Source organism: Podarcis raffonei, chromosome 7 (assembly GCF_027172205.1).
Source record: "Podarcis raffonei isolate rPodRaf1 chromosome 7, rPodRaf1.pri, whole genome shotgun sequence".
NCBI classification, from domain to species: Eukaryota; Metazoa; Chordata; class Lepidosauria; order Squamata; family Lacertidae; genus Podarcis; species Podarcis raffonei.
The window spans coordinates 14,345,638-14,364,910 of record NC_070608.1 but is presented as its reverse complement, the minus strand read 5'-3'; the positions used below and the strand labels follow the sequence as shown (position 1 = coordinate 14,364,910).

At 44.2% G+C, this 19,273-nt stretch overlaps 1 protein-coding gene across 2 annotated transcripts in view; it reads left to right on the top strand.

Annotated features, from left to right (window-relative positions):
• The window catches only part of FER1L6 (fer-1 like family member 6), a 117,223-nt gene that overhangs the window by 8,274 nt on the left and 89,676 nt on the right, over window positions 1-19,273 (top strand). The window contains exons 1-5 of one of the 2 annotated variants that reach the window (XM_053395324.1): window positions 7,389-7,458; window positions 14,564-14,646; window positions 16,689-16,818; window positions 18,956-19,010; window positions 19,108-19,239. In XM_053395324.1, the coding sequence (XP_053251299.1) occupies window positions 7,418-7,458; window positions 14,564-14,646; window positions 16,689-16,818; window positions 18,956-19,010; window positions 19,108-19,239 (441 nt within the window). In that variant the 5' untranslated portion in view covers window positions 7,389-7,417. Of the gene's footprint in view, window positions 1-7,388; window positions 7,459-14,563; window positions 14,647-16,688; window positions 16,819-18,955; window positions 19,011-19,107; window positions 19,240-19,273 lie in introns of those variants that run through there. The other variant, XM_053395325.1, reaches the window with a different exon arrangement.

The following is a 19,273-nucleotide window of genomic DNA, read 5'->3' as shown; positions in this document are numbered from 1 at the left end:
AGGAGGAAAGCTCACAGCCAGCATCGTGGGGGTGGACTCTGAAGACGGGTCAGAGGAGGAGGGAGGCTGGGAGGCAGGAGAAGAAGAAGAAGAGTGTGGATTTGATATCCCGCTTTATCACTACCCTAAGGAGTCTCAAAGCGGCTAACAATCTCCTTTCCCTTCTTCCCCCACAACAAACACTCTGTGAGGTGAGTGAGACTGAGAGACTTCAGAGAAGTGTGACTGGCCCAAGGTCACCCAGCAGCTGCATGTGGAGGAGCTGAGAAGTGAACCCGGTTCCCCAGATTACGAGTCCACTGCTCTTAACCACTATACCACACTGGCTCTCAGGTTCGAGGGAAAGAGAAGAGTCAGAGGCAGAAAGCCCGTCAGGGGCAGGAGAGGGTGCAGAGCTGAAAGAGAGGAGGAGGAAGGGGCAGAAACTGAAGCAGCTTTGTAGCAGCTTCCTAATAATAATAATAATAATAATAATAATAATTTATTTGTATTCCGCCCTCCCCGGCCAAAGCCAGGCTCAGAGCAGCTAACAAGTAAAAATAGCACAGTGTACATAAAATCACACAGTCAATTAATTAAAATACATTCTAAATCAATTCAGAATCAAATTAATGGCAACCATTGGGTTACAGTTTTATGTGGATTACAGAAGGAAAGAGGGGGTCAGACTGTGCCTTGGCCAAAGGCCTGGTGGAACAGCCCCGTCTTGCAGGCCCTGCAGAAAGATGTCAAGTCCCGCAGGGCCCTAGTCTCTTGTGACAGAGCGTTCCACCAGATCGGAGCCATGGCTGAAAAAGCCCTGGCTTTGATCCCGCTGTAGTAACCTCCCTTCCCCCTTTGACTCCAAGGTTATGCAGGGCTTTGCGTGCAGCCCAACAGAAAACTCAGAAAGCCTAAATCTGCCAAGGATGCCTCTAAAACTCCTCTTTCTCTGCTTCACTTAAATCAATTATTTGTGCTCAGGTATGGCGGCACATTTGCTGTGAGCATGCCGCAAAACCAGGCAAAGAGAGAAAACAGCAGGCTGTAGCAAAACAGCCAGACAAATTCATTCTTACTGGGGCTGTTCCATAGCTCCTCCAAGCAATGGCAAAAATAAAGTAGAATCCCATGAGCACTGGAATGATAAAAATGTGCCGACATATTGAGTCAAGAGAGAGTCTGATCTGAATATTTACCGGAGTAAAGCTGGAACACATTATTGATATAGAGAAACACGCAGTAAACTTTCTGAATGATGCTTGAACAGTGCACCAACTTCAGAGAAAATCTCAAGGTATATTAAACAGTATATTAAATGGAGAGAGACATGATGGGCAATGCCACTTTCTGCCCTGAGGCAAAGAGTTTGTTTTCACTCTACAACTCTCCTTAATGATTAGTTCCACAATAATCTCCCTCTACTGGTGCATGTCTTGTGCAATGGATAGGTTAATAAAATCCAAGCATCATTGTTAATGTCTAGGGTAGTTTTCAGCTTCGTTATTTTATTTTAAATCATGCTTCCAGTTGTTATTTTTAGGAAGGAAGAATTGGCGGCTGATCTTGCCACTGCTTCAGCCAACAATGGAAAGACAGTGCCTTTGAATGGAGACCAGAAGAAAGGGAGGAGGCTTCACGTGGATTCTAGATTAAAAAAAGTCTATTTGTCTGAGAGAGGAAAGAGAGGAATCAAAGGCAGTCCCGCATGTTTCAATAAAACCTTCATGAGTTCCCTCTGTTTCCTGACAGAGCAATATCTTTGCAGAGCCGAACTTAATTTGCTTCCCGCCATCCTCTACTTTATTCTCCACTGTTTTTCCACTTCACTTACTGCTTTCCTCATTTTTAAAATTCATTTTTATCGCTTCTGAGAGCATAACAAAATGATATGCCCCTTGAAAAAGGCAAAAGAAAAACCCAAACCCAAGAGAAAAGTGTGTCTGGTTCGAAACTGTGCATCAGTTTAGTCCAAATTTTTATTAAAAACTTATACAGTGGTACCTCGGGTTACATACACTTCAGGTTACAGACTCCGCTAACCCAGAAATAGTACCTCGGGTTAAGAACTTTGCTTCAGGATGAGAACAGAAATCGTGCTCCGGCGGCGCGGCAGCAGCAGGAGGCCCCATTAGCTAAAGTGGTGCTTCAGGTTAAGAACAGTTTCAGGTTAAGAACGGACCTCCGGAACGAATTAAGTACTTAACCCGAGGTACCACTGTAAGGTTCTCTCTCTCTTTGTCTCTCTGCCTACCTCTCTCCTTCCCTCTCTCCCTGATGCTGAACCTGTGGCTTTATAAATGCTGTTGGACTCCCACTTCCTCAGCCCTGACCAATGGCCAGGCTGCCTGGTGCTGTTGGGAGTAGGAGTCAAAGGACACCTGAAGGGCCAGGGATTCCTTTTTCCTGCTCTTGCACCCCTGACCATGACTTACTTCTCTCGCCACCTCACCAACAAGCTCTGAGAGCAGTGCACGTGTTTCCCCGCCTTATCCACGCAACAACTATGTGAGGTAAGTTAGACAGAGAGATTATGACCAGCCCAAGTCTGGTCCATAACAGGCTGGGAACCATCAGTGTGTCTCAGGTCTGGACCAGTTGAAGACCACTGTTGTAGAGCAGCTACCCCAAGGTGGTGCCCTCCAGATGTTGTTGAAGTGCAATGCCAATTAACCCTTGTTGTTGTTGTTGTTGTTTAATTGTTTAGTCGTGTCCGACTCTTCATGACCCCATGGACCAGAGCACGCCAGGCACTTCTGTCTTCCACTGCCTCCCACAGTTTGGTCAAACTCATGCTGGTAGTTTTGAGAACACTATCCAACCATCTTGTCCTCTGTCATCCCCTTCTCCTTGTGCCCTCCATCTTTCCCAACATCAGGGTCTTTTCCAGGGAGTCTTCTCTTCTCATGAGGTGGCCAAAGTACTGGAGTCTCAGCTTCAGGATCTGTCCTTCCAGTGAGCACTCAGGGCTGATTTCCTTAAGGATGGATAGGCTTGATCTTCTTGCAGTCCATGGGACTCTCAAGAGTCTCCTCCAGCACCATAATTCAAAAATTACCCCTTACTTTGGGCCATACTGACTAGGGCTGAGGGCACCAGTTTGGGAAATGTTTATCTTCAGCATTATGATTTTCTAGGGACCAGTAAAAAGGAACAAGGAAATGCGAATTGCTCATTGGTTGAAGGTAGGGGTGGGCAAATAAATGTGCTTTGGTTTTGCTCAGTTTCTCACTTTTCCACTCTGAAGTTCAGCTCTCCAGATTTCTACACTAGTTTGCAATTAAAAAAAAAGTTTTCATGAAAATTATAGTCTTAATTTCTCCAAACAGGTGCATTTTTGCAAAGTACATTCTGCTAACATACTGCATTTCTGTATGTTATTTTCACTAATGTTTGCATTTATCTGCACACTTGACCCTAGTGTGTACAATTTTTTGTACATTACATAGCTGGAGAGCTACAAAATTCATAGGAGTGCACATCATTTTGAAAATTGCGAATTATTTAAATTTACCTTTAAATGCAAACTGAATTAGGTTTCTCTCTCATCCCTATATGGAGGTCCATGCCTTGCCATAAGAAGGGTGAACTGGAGTCATTTTTCAGTTCAGTAGAAATGCCTCTTCTTGCTTAAGCCTGATAAAAATGGCTTGTGGCTAGATTCAGTTCCCACCTAAATTTATCACAATGTCCAAATAAACACCTCCTTTGTCAACAGAGCAGAGTTTCTGTTTAACAGAGGCGGGGGGGGGGGAAAGAAGGATAAATTAATAACAGCATACTTTCTAGTTAATGACAATTGATGAGTAATTTGATACCACTTTCCATTCTTCAAAATGAGTGCAAGTTTCCTAGGAATATTATGAATATGAATCTAAGTAATTCAAGTTTCAGGCCCTGTTCCACTAGAGCTTGGGAACAGGGAAGGTATTTTTTCCTGCCATAATATACTTATTTGCCTGGGAGTAAGTCCCACTGAACCCAAATAAATTTTAAAATATATTTTCAGGTTGCACAAGTCTTTTCTATTCACCAATCAAAGGATCACAGCAATCTTAATTGTTGCAAGCCAACGTCACCATCCTGAACCAATCAAAACAATTTGGCTCTTCAGAATAGCTGTCATTATAATACTGGGACGCGGGTGGCGCTGTGGGTAAAACCTCAGTGCCTAGGACTTGCCGATTGCATGGTCGGCGGTTCGAATCCCCGCGGCGGGGTGCGCTCCCGTCATTCGGTCCCAGCACCTGCCAACCTAGCAGTTCGAAAGCACCCCCGGATGCAAGTAGATAAATAGGGACCGCTTACCAGCGGGAAGGTAAACGGCGTTCTGTGTGTTGCGCTGGCTCGCCAGATGCAGCTTGTCACGCTGGCCACATGACCCGGAAGTGTCTGCGGACAGCGCTGGTTCCCAGCCTATAGAGTGAGATGAGCGCACAACCCTAGAGTCTGTCAAGACTGGCCCGTACGGGCAGGGGTACCTTTACCTATAATACCATGTGATTACATACAACAATTTTTCAGTGTCTTTCTTTATGAAGACTTTGACTGATTTTCCTGTTCTTTAAAAGTCTTCCAATGTCCTCTTTCATCTGTCTACGAAACAATTCAAGATAAATCACAGTTGCCATGCCCAGTCGATTCTCTTTCCATGCATACAGTAGCCACCATTGATTCTAACAGTTTATTCTTTTCAGTGCTCTGGAACGGATATTCACTATGTACAGTACCTAAAAGCAGGTAGTTCTCAGTGGCTTGCGGTGAAATTTTTCATAGGGGAGCAGTAATGCGTGTGACATTGTGATGCCCTGATGTTGTGCACATGAACATTGTGCCTACCTCCCTAAGCTGGTCAGAAGCTTCCCAGGCTTTGGGAAGGAGGCACTGGGGAACATTTAGGGGACTAGCCTAGTCCCCTTAGAGTCCAGTGACCACACACCACTGTTCTGTACTGTAAAAGACAGGTGTAGGCCCTTTTAGTTTAGCTAGGCCATAGCCTAAAAAGAAAACAGAATCATCAAAATCAGGCATAGGCAAACTCCAGCCATCCAGATGTTTGGGATTATAATTCCCATCATCCCTGGCCACGGGTCCTGTTAGCTAGGGATGATGGGAATTGTAGTCCCAAACATCTGGAGGGCCAGAGTTTGCCTATGCCTGATCGAAATGATACAATTTTATGAAATTGTTAATTTCTCCAACATTCCCCTCTTTGTTTTTGAAAGGAATGTGTGTCCTGATTCATTTCAAGATGGCACCTTTTTTTGACAGAATATTTTTTTCTCACATGAAAGTACCTATTCTGCATAGCAACTGCCATACAATATAAGTACAATGCTTAGAGTTGCTCTCTGCGTATCCAATAGTGACATGTCAACGTTGTCCAGCTTGTGCCAACCATATTAGGGCTGGACAACAGGAAATGACTGTGTTGTTTGTGCTATCCTGAAGAGGATTTAACAACTCCTATGCTTGATTTCTGAGTGGAATTTGCAGTGATTTTATTAAATTCAAAATTTAGCATTTGGGTCACTGGCACATGGCTCATGGGTGTGTTACATCTACTCACAAAACCAGTAGTTGCTTTTATTTAAAGCTAAACTAATGGCTAAAAGCATATGACTTTATAAGCTTTTAGGGAGTGCTGTATCTTTAATTAAAACCTTCCTCCTTCAGCTTCTACCATTGTTATCACTTTCTGTTCAGCATAGCTGGAGGATTGATGATGAAATGCCCTTTAAATAAACCCTTTTCATCAATGAGGATTTGTGTGAAGTTGTGCTATTAGCCCAGGGGTCAGCAAACTTTTTCAGCAGGGGGCCGGTTCACTGTCTCTCAGACCTTGTGGGGGGCCAGACTATATTTTGAATTTTTTTAAATAATGAATAAATTCCTATGCCCCACAAATAACCCAGACACGCATTTTAAATAAAAGCACACATTCTGTTCATATGAATACACCAGGCAGGCCCCACAAATAACCCAGAGATGCATTTTAAATAAAAGGACACATTCTACTCATGTAAAAACATGCTGATTCCCAGACAGTCCGCGAGCCAGATTTAGAAGGCGATTGAGCCAGATCTGGCCCCCGGGCCTTAGTTTGCCTACCCATGTATTAGCCCCTCTCCTGGTGTTGCGCTCAGATGCCTGCACAGGAATCGGGAACAGCTACTCATATACAATGGGTTCTCTTCAGATTCTTCTGGTTAACTTTCTGATGTTGGTGATGCTGGCCTGTATTGGCTTCACAATGCCTGGGCTTGGCCAGCCATGCAGACTCCTTTCCTATTATATGGACCCCCTTTATGTGTTTTATACATGAATAGCACCTTTGGTACAGTGTTAATTAGTAAAGGTAAAGGTAAAGGGACCCCTGAACATTAGGTCCAGTCGTGACCGACTCTGGGGTTGCGGCGCTCATCTTGCTTTATTGGCCAAGAGAGCCGGTGTACAGCTTCCGGGTCATGTGGCCAGCATGACTAAGCCGCTTCTGGCAAACCAGAGCAGTGCATGGAAACACCGTTTACATTCTCGCCTGAGCGTTAACTATCGTATTTTTCGCTCTATAACACGCACCCGACCATAACACACATGTAGTTTTTAGAGGAGGAAAACCCGTAGGCATGCCACCCGTAGGCATTTCCTCCATAACACGCACAGACATTTCCCCTTACTTTCTAGGAGGAAAAAAGTGAGTGTTATGGTGCAAAAAATACGGTATTTATCTACTTGCACTTTGACGTGTTTTCGAACTGCTAGGTTGGCAGGAGCCGGGACCGAGCAACGGGAGCTCACCCTATCACGGAGATTCGAACCGCTGACCTTCTGATCGGCAAGTCCTAGGCTCTGTGGTTTAACCCACAGCGCTACCCACATCCTAATTAATTAGTTAATTAGTACCCCCCCTTATTTCCCTCTTTTATAGTGAAAAAGTGGTGTTTCACTGTAAAAGAAAGAAATGTCTTTGAACTAGTCATTAAATTAAGGAGGAAGCTACTAACTAATGTTGCTGGGGACTTTTGTAGAACATTCGAGAAAGGTCATGGCCATAGGGAAGGGCACTAATAGATAATACAACACTATATTTATTGCGGTGTAGAAGCACAATTCTATTTCTGCTTCCACCTGATTTCAGAAAAGCAACGTGTGACTGCGGTTCTCAAGAATTCTTGCGTGGAAGCAGCCTCTCAGTTTTGTGGCCGGTGAAGCATTCCCCCCCCCTCCTTATTTCATGCCCGGCAATTGAAAAGCCAACGTTTCCAGCTGAGCCAAGGAAATCTAATGTTTGCACAAGCAGCAGGTTCTGCATTCCAGGACTGTGTTTGCAGATCTGACTAACCCATCATTTAGGAGTAAATAAATCTCAAAGACAGCTATAAGGCGGGGGAGCAGGCGCAAGATGTAAAAGGCAAGCACTGGGAGGGAAGCATTAGTCATGGAGTCGGAGCCCTCAGGGAACACTCCACCATCTCACAGGTAAAGTGAAAGGATACTTTGGGATTAGTTGGTGTGTGTTTTTAAGAATACTGTGCAGCTGGTTAAGTTTGCCTGTTTATATGGGAGCAAGCTCCATCAAATGCAACAGGGCTTACTTCCAAGTAACCATGCATAGGATCGGGCTACATCCTAACTACATTTTTCATTTTCTGGGTTTGGTCATCTGTTTTGTCACTGTGGTTCCAGTTCAGAGTCCTACAGATGTTGTCAGTGCCACTAACTCTGATCTGCTTGCTTGTGCTGCCCCTGTCAGCTAGGAACATATATAATATAAATTGGGGGTGGTTGTGGTTTGGATGTCCTGCAGTGACATGTAATATGTGCCTTTCCCTGCCAGCTCTGCCATAATGGCCAAGTTACTGCAGATTTGGTTCTCAGAATGCTGCTAGCAGGTACTGAATACTGAGATTCTGCAAATGTTGATAATTGATAAATGGTATGTTAAAATCAAAAGAACGCACTTGCAACATCTAAATGCAAAAATGCAAGTTCTTAGCTGTTGGGGACAATGTTTCATAAATTTCAGAAACTTTATTGTCAGTCAACTCTTGTTTTGCTTTGTTTTTATGTACTTAATCTTAGAAATTTATTTTTTGGCAGTACAGTGGTACCTTGGATTAAGAACTTAATTCGTTCTGGAGGTCCGTTCTTAACCTGAAACTGTTCTTAACCTGAGGTACCACTTTAGCTAATGGGGCCTCCCACTGCTGCCGCTGTGCCACTGCCGCATGATTTCTGTTCTCATCCTGAAGCAACATTCTTAACCCGAGGTACTATTTCTGGGTTAGCGGAGTTTGTAACCTGAAGCGTCTGTAACCTGAGGTACCACTGTATTGAATTTATACTGTGTTTGTTAAATGGTTGATTTTTGTCATATTTGAATCTACCAACGTGCTCCATATTTCATATATTTGTATTTTGATGTTTTGAATGTGTTCTGTAAGCCGCTTTGGACACAGCTCATTGTGGGAAAGCACCATATAAGTAAACTTAATCAACCAACCAACCAATCAATGAATTGTGCAGCTTATTGGACCTTGAATGTATTCAGGCTCCACAGAGAGTAATGCAACAGGGTAGTTACACTCTGCAGGACTCTAAAACACAGGGCTGAAAGCAAGTTTTCTCCTAGTTCAAGCGAAGAGAGGGAGAGTCGAGTCAATGTAGTGCACTGTTAATTCAATCTGCTTGAATGGACATCATTGTTAGGGCATGCTGCTGTGAATTGGGTGGAAGTTGCTCCCTTGATTTGGCTCATTTTCTATTGTGTCAAAAGCCTTTTGCTTATCTAAAGATGAAGCGTTAGCCCATACCCATTTTTCCATTGTCCAGTGCTAGAGGAAGCATCGGTCCAAGCCAGACAATCACACCTAGCGGAATTAAGCACGTGACTGTGTGGTCTGAAGCCCCACTGTTTTCATGGCAATTTAAGTAGAATTTGTAACCCGCGTTCTGCGCAAGAAAAACCTAAATTCTGTGATGGCTATAAATTGCAAGTCTATTTCAGGTATAGGAATATTTTGTGCATATTATGCAGGTTATGCAACAGTGGTGCTGGCAGGGGAAATAGGGACATTCCGGGGTCAAATCAGAAGTCAGGATGGCTTTTGTAATTCCGGGACTGTCCCTGGAAAATAGGGACACTTGTTTCACAGAAGCATGCAAGCAGGGTTACTCTATCCTGCTGCATAAATCATTCTGCTTAAATTCCTTCATATTTTACATCATTAGCGGCGTGTCTTTTCATACAATTACAAACATGGAAATAGCAGTTTAGCCAAAGATTTTTGCGATCCCTTTCAAAGGCTGGCAGTGGTTGCCATGCCTGTCTTTGCATAAATGTGCTGTTAAAGCTTCGCAAATGTGCTTTCAGTTCCTTAAAGATGAAGGCATTTAGGATGGGCTATTTCATGCACAATCCTGGGAATCAGCACCTTCAGTTTCTAACATGTCTATTTATTTCCCACGGTCTCCGCTACGCTGGGTTAGATATTAATGGTGTGCATTATGCAAAACAGCCCCATTCTGATAGTGGAAACCCATAAAGCTGTCTTATGGCTGTGTGTTATGAAAAGCACCTAAGTATCAGCTAGAAGGCAGATTCCTTGAGCCCATGTCAGGGATGAGAAAAACCTTATGCAGGAATCGTTTGAGCAATGGTAAAAAAAATAAGAAGAGCCCTACAGCATCCAATCCAAAGCCCATTTAGTCCAGAATCCTGTTACCCATAGTAGCCAATCAGATGCTTCTGGAAAAGCCACAGGCAAGACATGAAGGGAATATCCTTGTCCCATTCTTGCTCCCCAGCAGATAGGACTATCCAGTAGCTTCTGAAATGGGAGGCTGCATGCATTACTGTGTTTTTAATATTTTGTTGTAAGCTGCTCAGAGTGGCTGGAGCAACCCAGTCAGATGGGCATAATATAAATACTATATTATTATTATTATTATTATTATTATTATTATTAACATCAACCCTCCTTGGTTAGAATTTTCCAGTCTCAGACTGAAGTTTCTCATTCTGGTCAGATGCTAGAAGAGTAGTTGATTGGAATTGATTGAACTTAACATGCAGAATAAGAGAACAAGAAGAACATACATTTAAAGAAGACTGAAAAATGTTTATTGAATATATGGGGGTGGGGAATTGTGTACACTTGAAAACGCTGGCAGCATTAAGATAAATTCATAATAATAATAATTTAATAATTTATTATTTATACCCCGCCCATCTGGCTGGGTTTTCCCAGCAGTGTAAATAAGTGTAAATAAGATTTGATGGATGTAATGGAATTTCTGAACGGTTTAGTATATGTAAAATATGCAGGGATTTATGGTATGCTAAATGAACCATGGAAAGAGAAGAAGGGAAGCCGTTGATATTTTAAAGATGTTTAAATGAGTATTCAAAATTGTAAAACAGAAAATTTTATGAAAATTGTATGAAAAAAGAGGCTCATTGAAGTATATAGTTGGGAAGAGATCTTGGATGTCATCTAGTCTAATGCAGGAATATGTGGCTACAATCTCCTCCAAGCATCTTCCAGTGATGGAGAGCCCAACACCTCCCAAGGAAGTTTGCTTGACCTGGGAAGGAGCAGGGCAAGGGGGAAAACCACTTAGAGAGCCATTTTTTCTAGGCACAACACAAGTGGAAGTGTGAAGAAGCTCTGAGAGTGTGGGATGCGATGCTCTTTTGCCCTTCTTCGCCCTTCCTCACTGAGGAAGCTGGCAGGGCGCTGAGGCAGCTGTAGCTGTTGCAGGCAAAGGACCCCTGGACGGTTAAGTCCAGCCAAAGGCGACTATGGGGTTGCGGCGCTCATCTCGTTTTCAGGCTGAGGGAGCTGCCGTTTGTCCACAGACAGCTTTTTAGATCGTGTGGCTAGCATGACTAAACCACTTCTGGCACAACAGAACACCGTGACGGAAACCAGAGCGCACAGAAATGCTGTTTACCTTCCCGCCACAGCGGTACCTATTTATCTACTTGCACTGGTGTGCTTTCGAACTGCTAGGTTGGCAGGAGCTGGGACAGAGCAATGGGAGCTCACCCCGTCACGGGGATTTGAACCGCCGACCTTCTGATCGGCAAGCCCAAGAGGCTCAGTGGTTTAGACCACAGCGCCATCCACATTCCTGCTGTAGCTGTTAATGTGAGCCAGTGCAGCGAGGTGTCATGGCTACTCACATCTCTGTGGCTTCTTTGTTACCTCCCATTGACCACCGTTCCTCTCCACCCCTAGGAACAATGGTGAGTCCTGAGGAGCAACATATTGAGGAGGCTTCTGTTTTTTAGCCAGAAGTCTCTTCAGATAGATGCTATACCGAAAGCTGAGCAAAACTGGGGTCCCCACCCCCGCACCCCCCCAAAAGGACTCCAATTCCAGGGCAGAAGTGGGTTTTGCTGTGCAAGAGTAATTCACCTTTAATTTGTGCAAATTTGGCCAGTATGTGATTGAATCCCACCTGAAAATAGCAACAGCCTGGAAGGACCCCTTCTGCCCCTCTGGAAAAAAATTTACTGAGAAATTTGCTGGATGTGTTACCAAAGTCCCCTGCAGCAGAAACAAGTTGGTAACTCATCTCACTCTTTCAGATTCAGATGCCTTCGCCTGAGCTTTCCCCCCTGTAATTAATTCATGTACTTTGGCTGTTCTGGAAATAAGATATAACTGATCAGGTAACAAAAACTCCTGCCTGTTGAGGTCTCTGTAACCTAAATACATTTAGTTTAGTTGCAAACTAAGGTACGAGCTGCAAATACGAGCTAAAGGTACGAGCTGCAAATATTACTAGCTTGTTATTACTAGCTTGACTAGTGGGGTGCCACAGGGTTCTGTCTTGGGCCCGGTCTTATTCAACATCTTTATCAACGACTTGGATGATGGACTCAAGGGCATCCTGATCAAATTTGCAGATGACACCAAACTGGGAGGGGTGGCTAACACCCCAGAGGACAGGATCACACTTCAAAACGACCTTGACAGATTAGAGAACTGGGCCAAAACAAACAAGATGAATTTTAACAGGGAGAAATGTAAAGTATTGCACTTGGGCAAAAAAAATGAGAGGCACAAATACAAGATGGGTGACACCTGGCTTGAGAGCAGTACACGTGAAAAGGATCTAGAAGTCTTGGTTGACCACAAACTTGACATGAGCCAACAGTGTGACGCGGCAGCTAAAAAAGCCAATGCAATTCTGGGCTGCATCAATAGGAGTATAGCATCTAGATCAAGGGTTGGACTCAATGGCCCTTGTGGTCTCTTCCAACTCTATGATTCTATGATTCTATTACTCAGGTAAGAAATCTGATCCGCTGTGTGGACCGATGGTGTCAAATAGTATGGGAAACAGCCTTATTAGAAAAACTAACCAATAAACTGAAACTGACATGGGGACAAATAGAAGAAGATGCCTTCACCCCGGTATGGCTCCCCTTTTTTTACATACACAGCCCAACAAGACAACGAATCCAGCATACGAATCAATATGGCTTACCTGATCCAAAACACCCACCCACCCCACTCACACATGAAAACAAAGTTCACAGCCAATCACAAACAAACAACCACACTCTAGGCCAACCCCAACCTCTCTCACCACAAGCGAATAGTAAAGAGAATCAAGCAACGCTGACACAAAACCCCACACATACCCTAAGTAGAACAGAAGCATTGACACCTGACCCCACCCCCACTCACCATGCCCCCTCCACTTCTTCCCCCTTTTCTTCCTAATGTAACACTAATGTCTCAACAAATGAAACTGATCTGTAGAAAATGTAACTTGAAAAAAGAGACATTGCACATACTTTTGTAAACCAAGAAATCTTTAATAAAAAAAAAACAGAAACACGATCTCCTGTTTCACCAGCATGTCCCCAATTGATGCCAACAGCCTAATTCATAATTCTGTACCAAGAAAAACCGTTTCCTGCAAACTGTACAGCTTATACAAGTTTAGACCAATTTGCCTAATTACTTTCCGTTTGTATAAGTTGTTCTGCTTCTGCTGTTCATGAGAAGAGGCAAGAAGTTAATATTCTGGCTTCAGGCATTACCCATTTACTGTTAAACGTACAGTTAAGGGTGGAAACTTTTTTTTTTATTTAAACAAAGCAGGAAAGTCACTTCCACACTATACATCTGAAGAACTTTTTTTGGGGGGGAACAAAGAATCCTGGGAACCATAGTTTACCCTTCATGGTGCTACAGTTCCTAGCACCCTCTCAAGATTCTTTCAGGGAAGACAAGTGCATTCAATATGCATAAAATGTGTGACATGGATGTGGCCAAAGAAATTCAGCTGTGTGTCTTTGCAAGCCAGATCCTGTGCCCAGTATGGAATTTGGGACTTTTCCTGTCCTTGTGCACTGTTATGACATACAGACTGCCCTGCTCAAGTGCAATACCACTGAAACAAGTTCGTTACAAGAAGATTGGGGAAAGTTTACCCAATATATGCAAAAACTAAGTGATAATCAAGTTACGTTTGTAAGTTTTAAGGAAGTTCTGTGACGGGAAACGGTTAAAACGGTAGAAATGTGTAAAAAGTAATAAAGTGAAGGAATTTCAGATAAATTGAGGGAAGTCAAAAAAGAGAAGTAAGATGTAATTAAGATGTATGGAATGTACAAATTTGTTTTTATATTTGAAAACCAATAAAATATATTATAAAAAAAAGAAACAAGTTCGTTACTGCACACAGAGGAAGCCAGATTTGTTGGTAGCAACATCATATCTACTAGCAGCAAACTCATTTTCAAAGTGTGGATTGTTATGTAGCCAAAACAGCACTATCTATGCAAGGAGGTATCAGCAGCCTGGGTGCATCTCAAGCTTTGCAGAAGTCCAACAAGACTCTGGGGTGGGTGGGTGGACTCTAAGAGAGGCTGCACTTCCTGCTTTGTGTTATGGTCTTCTTTGGCTGGAGATGGGTCTTGCTCACCACTAGGGAGTGGTCCATGTTGAAGTCAGCACTATGGTAGCTCCGTGTGACACCAACACTGTTCAGTGGCGATTGCCTGGTGACACTGAAGTCCAGCTGGTGCCAATGACCTGACCTTGTATGCCTCCAAAACACTCACTGTTTTGCCTTGGTAGAAAACAACTTGTTCATAATGTTGTGATATGAGGACAGTCCAAGCATCCTTTGTTCATTCTCGTTCATATTCCAATACCAAAGTGGCCTATGCAGTTGTCCCATGTGTGATGGTCATCTCCACCTCTGGCATTGATATCTCCCACCAGGAATAGGTGTTCACAGTCTGAGACCTTCCTGATGGCCTGGTCTAGTTACTCATGTCAGAGCACATAGTGGGAATGTAAACACTCAAGATGTTAACTGGACCAAAGGTGGTTGAGGGAAAGCAAACATTCTGAGACCTTGGTTGGTGGTTCTGTCACAGACAACGGGGAGTTCCTCACTGCAAAGGTCATGAGCTGGGATCTGAAAAACAATGGAGTATCTTGAAAGAGGCTGGCTGGCTGGGACCACTCCACACTCCAACGTTTTGTTGCAGGCCACAACTGTTTCTGTGACTGTTCTTTTTAAAATTCTATTTTTTTGTTTTGTTTTGCAGGAAAGGGTTGTTTGCTGGAATAAAGCTGAAGAAGAAGAAGAAAGGAGAGAAGGGATTAACGATAACAAACAAAGGAGCAGTGGGTAAGACCTACTAGGTCAATAATAGAGCTGGTTGGAATGGAGGACAAGTGTGAGATGATGTCACAGGGCAGTTATTTCAGCTGAGCCTCAGGGACAAGTGATAAAGTGAGTGATAAAATGTGATGTTTGCTTTAGTGAAACATGAACCCTGCCTACTTAGGGTGCTTCCAGCTGGAAGTGTCTGGAGGATCCTTGCAGGGCACAAGGGGACGGTGTTGTTCCCCATGCTGAAATGCCACGAGAGCTGATGCAGGGTAGTTGCTAAGGGACTGAGCTGCATATCAAGAAGTCTCTGGTTTCACCCCGATTGTGAACTCACTAGGCAAACCGTGCCCTCTCAGCCTCTGTTTCTCCACATCTGCAACCTGGGGGAACATGGTGTGAGCTCAAGACTAGGCAATTACACCAGTTGTTGTTGTTGTTGTTTAGTCATGTCCGACTCTTCATGACCCCATGGACCAGAGCATGCCAGGCACTCCTGTCTTCCACTGCCTCCCGCAGTTTGGTCAAACTCATGCTGGTAGCTTCCAGAACACTGTCCAACCATCTCATCCTCTGTCATCCCCTTCTCCTTGTGCCCTCAATCTTTCCCAACATTAGGGTCTTTTCCAAGGAGTCTTCTCTTCTCATGAGGTGGCCAAAGTCTTGGAACCTCAGCTTCACAATCTGTCCTTCCAGTGAACACTCAGGGCTGATTTCCTTCAGAATGGATAGGTTTGATCTTCTTGCAGTCCATGGGACTCTCAAGAGTCTCCTCCAGCACCAGAATTCAAAAGCATCAATTCTTCGGCGATCAGCCTTCTTTATGGTCCAGCTCTCACTTCCATACACCACTACTGGGAAAACCATGGCTTTAACTATACGGACCTTTGTTGGCAAGGTGGCAGAAACATCACCTTGCCAACAAATACACCAGTACAAAGTGTTAAGTGGCTCTACTGGTGTCCCTGTGGAGCGCCAACCTTGCCACCATTCTCCCCATCCTGGTAAGCAGCCGTGACACCTGTTTCAGGATGCCACCTGTTTCACCACATTGGCCGCTACTGTCTGTATGGATCTGAAGTTCATAAAACATCTAGCACCTGTTGGATGTTCAGAGCTTCAGGTCATAGGGCTGTTATTGATGGCATACCCTCCAACACAGTGAGGCCGAAATCCAGGACACCATATTCCGGGTCTGAAATCCCATGCAAGACAGACACATGACCTGTGCGAGATCGCAGTCCTGGAAAAGGCACTTTTTCGGGCATGGCACCCAAAAATATGTGTTTTAGTGTGCCACACAAGATTGTCGACCCCCTCAAAAAATGTTTTTTGGGGGCAAGATCTTGACCTGAAATCGCACAAGAGCAAGGCCATCCAAAATGGCCACCATGTTCTTGTGGGGGAAAATGTATGGGTTTTTCCAGGGCAGTTGACAGATATGCGATGGTGCACAAGGACTGGCTGAGGAATGTGGGATCTGAACAGCAACAAGCAGGGGCTGTGTATCCCTACTGGCAAGTGACTAAATTGAAATGCCTTTGGTCCTGTATACCTGAAGGAGCGTCTCCACCCCCATCGTTCAGCCTGGACACTGAGGTCCAGCGCCAAGGGCCTTCTGGCGGTTCCCTCATTGCGAGAAGTCAAGTTACAGGGAACCAGACAGAGGGCCTTCTTGGTAGTGGTGCCCGCCCTGTGGAACGCCCTCCCATCAGATGTCAAGGAAATAAGCAACTATCTTATCTTTAAAAGACATCTGAAGGCAGCCCTGTTTAGGGAAGTTTTTAATATTTAATGCTGTATTGTTTTTAACACTCGATTGGAAGCCGCCCAGGGTGGCTGGGGAAACTCAGCCAGATGGGCGGGGTATAAATAATAAATTATTATTATTATAATCTCTAAGTCTGTATCCAATGAAATAGTTGTACTAGTGCAAGAAGTTTTAGCTGATCACCCTCTCTTCTTTCTGTTTTGTTGAGTACCACCCCAGAGTCTATATTTACAGATGAATCACTCTTTCTTTCTTTCTTTCTTTCTTTCTTTCTTTCTTTCTTTCTCAGGTGAGCCTGATGACACCGATAGCCTACATCAGGAGTTCCTTACAGGTCAAGATGGGGAAGAGGGCGAAAATATGTATGACGACTCAGCCTCCACCAGTAGCTTTGGTGCCTCAGGGCCTCCCCAGAAGAGGTATTGTGCTGCAGGGTCACAAAATGGCCGCCCAGTCCCTCTGCCCTTGAGGAAGGCACTCCTTCTGTTGACACGGTCAATGACAGAACGCCAGTGTGCTCAAATAGCTTATCTCTTGGTCATTGTGCTTATACACAGTCTAATGGGATGTCCTTGTCAGCAAAATGTTGTCGCCATGAGACAGAACTGTCACTAGATGGAAAGTCTGGGGTAGGAGAGAATGATGGGAGAAAAACCAGGAATAGGCCCTGTCAACAAACATGGCGTGGAGAATGGACATTAATTGTCACAGCCTTTCACAGAAACAATGAGATCAATGGTCTTGGATGTAGACTTCGCTGTTGTCAGAATAAGGGCAGCTGCTGACTCCAGTGGAAATTGGACCAGACTTCAAAATCTATTTTATAGCTAAAGCTGCAGAGTAAATGGAGCAATGTTTCTCTGACAGTGATATAAAGTGAAGAAATAAAACCATCTGGGTAGCAAGCAAACAGGCCCCTGTACATGCCTAATATTTCCTTTTTTCGTTGAGCTAACCCCAAAATCCCAAAGAGGGGTGGTTGAATCTGTCCATTTCTTTTTCTCTTCCTCATTTTTTTCCAGTCTCAAGTTCAGCTCTCCACATTTCCATATCAGTTTGTGATTTATTTGTTTTTTAAAAGTCCTTGTGAAAACTCACCAGAATCTTACTGCAAATTTCTCCTAACACACACTTTTTTATGCAATGTCCCCTATTGTGCACATTGTTGCAAAGCAATTCTTCCTAATATCATGTGTTTCTATGCACATTTTACCCAAGTATATGCATTTTTGTACACATGACTTGGCAGGAGAACTGCATTGCAAAATTCAGATTTCAAAGAATGGCTGTGTTTTGTTTTGCAGCATGTTTTTAGAAAACTGGATAGATTTGTCTTTAAATGCAAACTCAATCAAATCTCTCTCTATCCCTATCATATAGGTGATATTCCACATATGGTAATAATCCCTGTCAGCCAAGATTCAGCACAGCACCAACCATAGAGTTTTACAGCTACTGTAGGGAGATCAGCCGGACCAGCAAGGAAGCTTCTTAAGAAAGATAGGGTAGACCAGGCCACCTGACAATCCTTGGTTCCTGGCCAAGATTCTGGGTTGTCTGTCAACTTGCTGACTGGTCTGAGCAAGTAGGTGAGCTGAGGCCCGCCATGTCTTCACACAGTAGCTGGTTTTGAGGGTCACTTACGAAATGTTGCATTTCTGTTTTTCTGCCGTCATGACCTCAATTTTCACACTAGTTTGTAGGAGCCACCAATGATCTATCTAGGCCAGGGTTTGGGTCTCCAGTTGTTTTTGGACTACAATTCACATAATTCTTGGCTGCTGGCCCTGCTAGCTATAGATGATGAGAGTTTTAGTCCAACAAGAGTTGGAGACCCAAGATTGGGAAACCCCAATCTAGGCATTTTGGTGCATTTCTTTTAGTTGAGCTCTGTACCATGTAATTCATATAAATGCAAAATCTAATTGAGAATGCTGTCCCAATCTGTATATTAATCTGGGAGATGCAATTTAGCTTAAAAATGCAAACCAGATGAAATCCTTCTTTATTCCCGCCTTTAACTATAACTCAGGGTTCTCCAAGCTTTCCTTCCCTTGGGCTGGTGTTTCGAGCAACGATTGCGTAGCGGGCTGGAGGGCAGGGGAGCATGCGTCCATACACGAGGACACGCGCTATTTCCGGCGCACTTCCGGGTTGGAGGAACACCGGAAATAGCTTGTGTGCATGTGCATGGGCCTCCTCTGACCCAGATGTGCACCGGAAAATGCTATTTCCGTGCACATCCGGGTTGGAAGAGGCTTGTGTGCACGCACACAAGCTATTTCCAATGCTCCTCCGACCCAGAAGTGCGTCCCCGCGCTGTGCCATGCTGCGCCGCTATGAGCGGGTGGAGGTGGGCGGTAGCGGGGGTCGCCGTGGGCTGGATAAACAAGTCCCTCAGGCCTTATCCAGCCCCTGGGCCGTAGGTTGGTGACCCCTGCTATAACTCGTAACAGTATAGGTGCTAAGCTGAATCACATTCTAGTTGTTAAAAGATGGAAAAGGCACAACATCTTAAAGGCTGACGCATGTCCTTGTTTTCTGAAATGGAAACAGAGCGAAGGTGGAGTCAAAGGTCCATGAAGGCGAGGTGAAATCACAGAATTATCAGGTAAATTGGGGCAGGGAGGTTGTCCATTCCTATAACAAACGATTGAAGCCTCCCTCAGTAGGAAGCTACAAGCATATCCTTCATTTCATCCTCACAGATTGCCATAACCATCATTGAAGCCCGCCAACTCGTTGGTGAGAACATAGATCCCGTGGTGATTATTGAAATTGGCGATGAAAAGAAGCAGACAACCGTCAAAGAAGGAACCAATTCACCGTTTTACAATGAAGTATGCACTTTTCTCTATCACACAGTACTCTGGG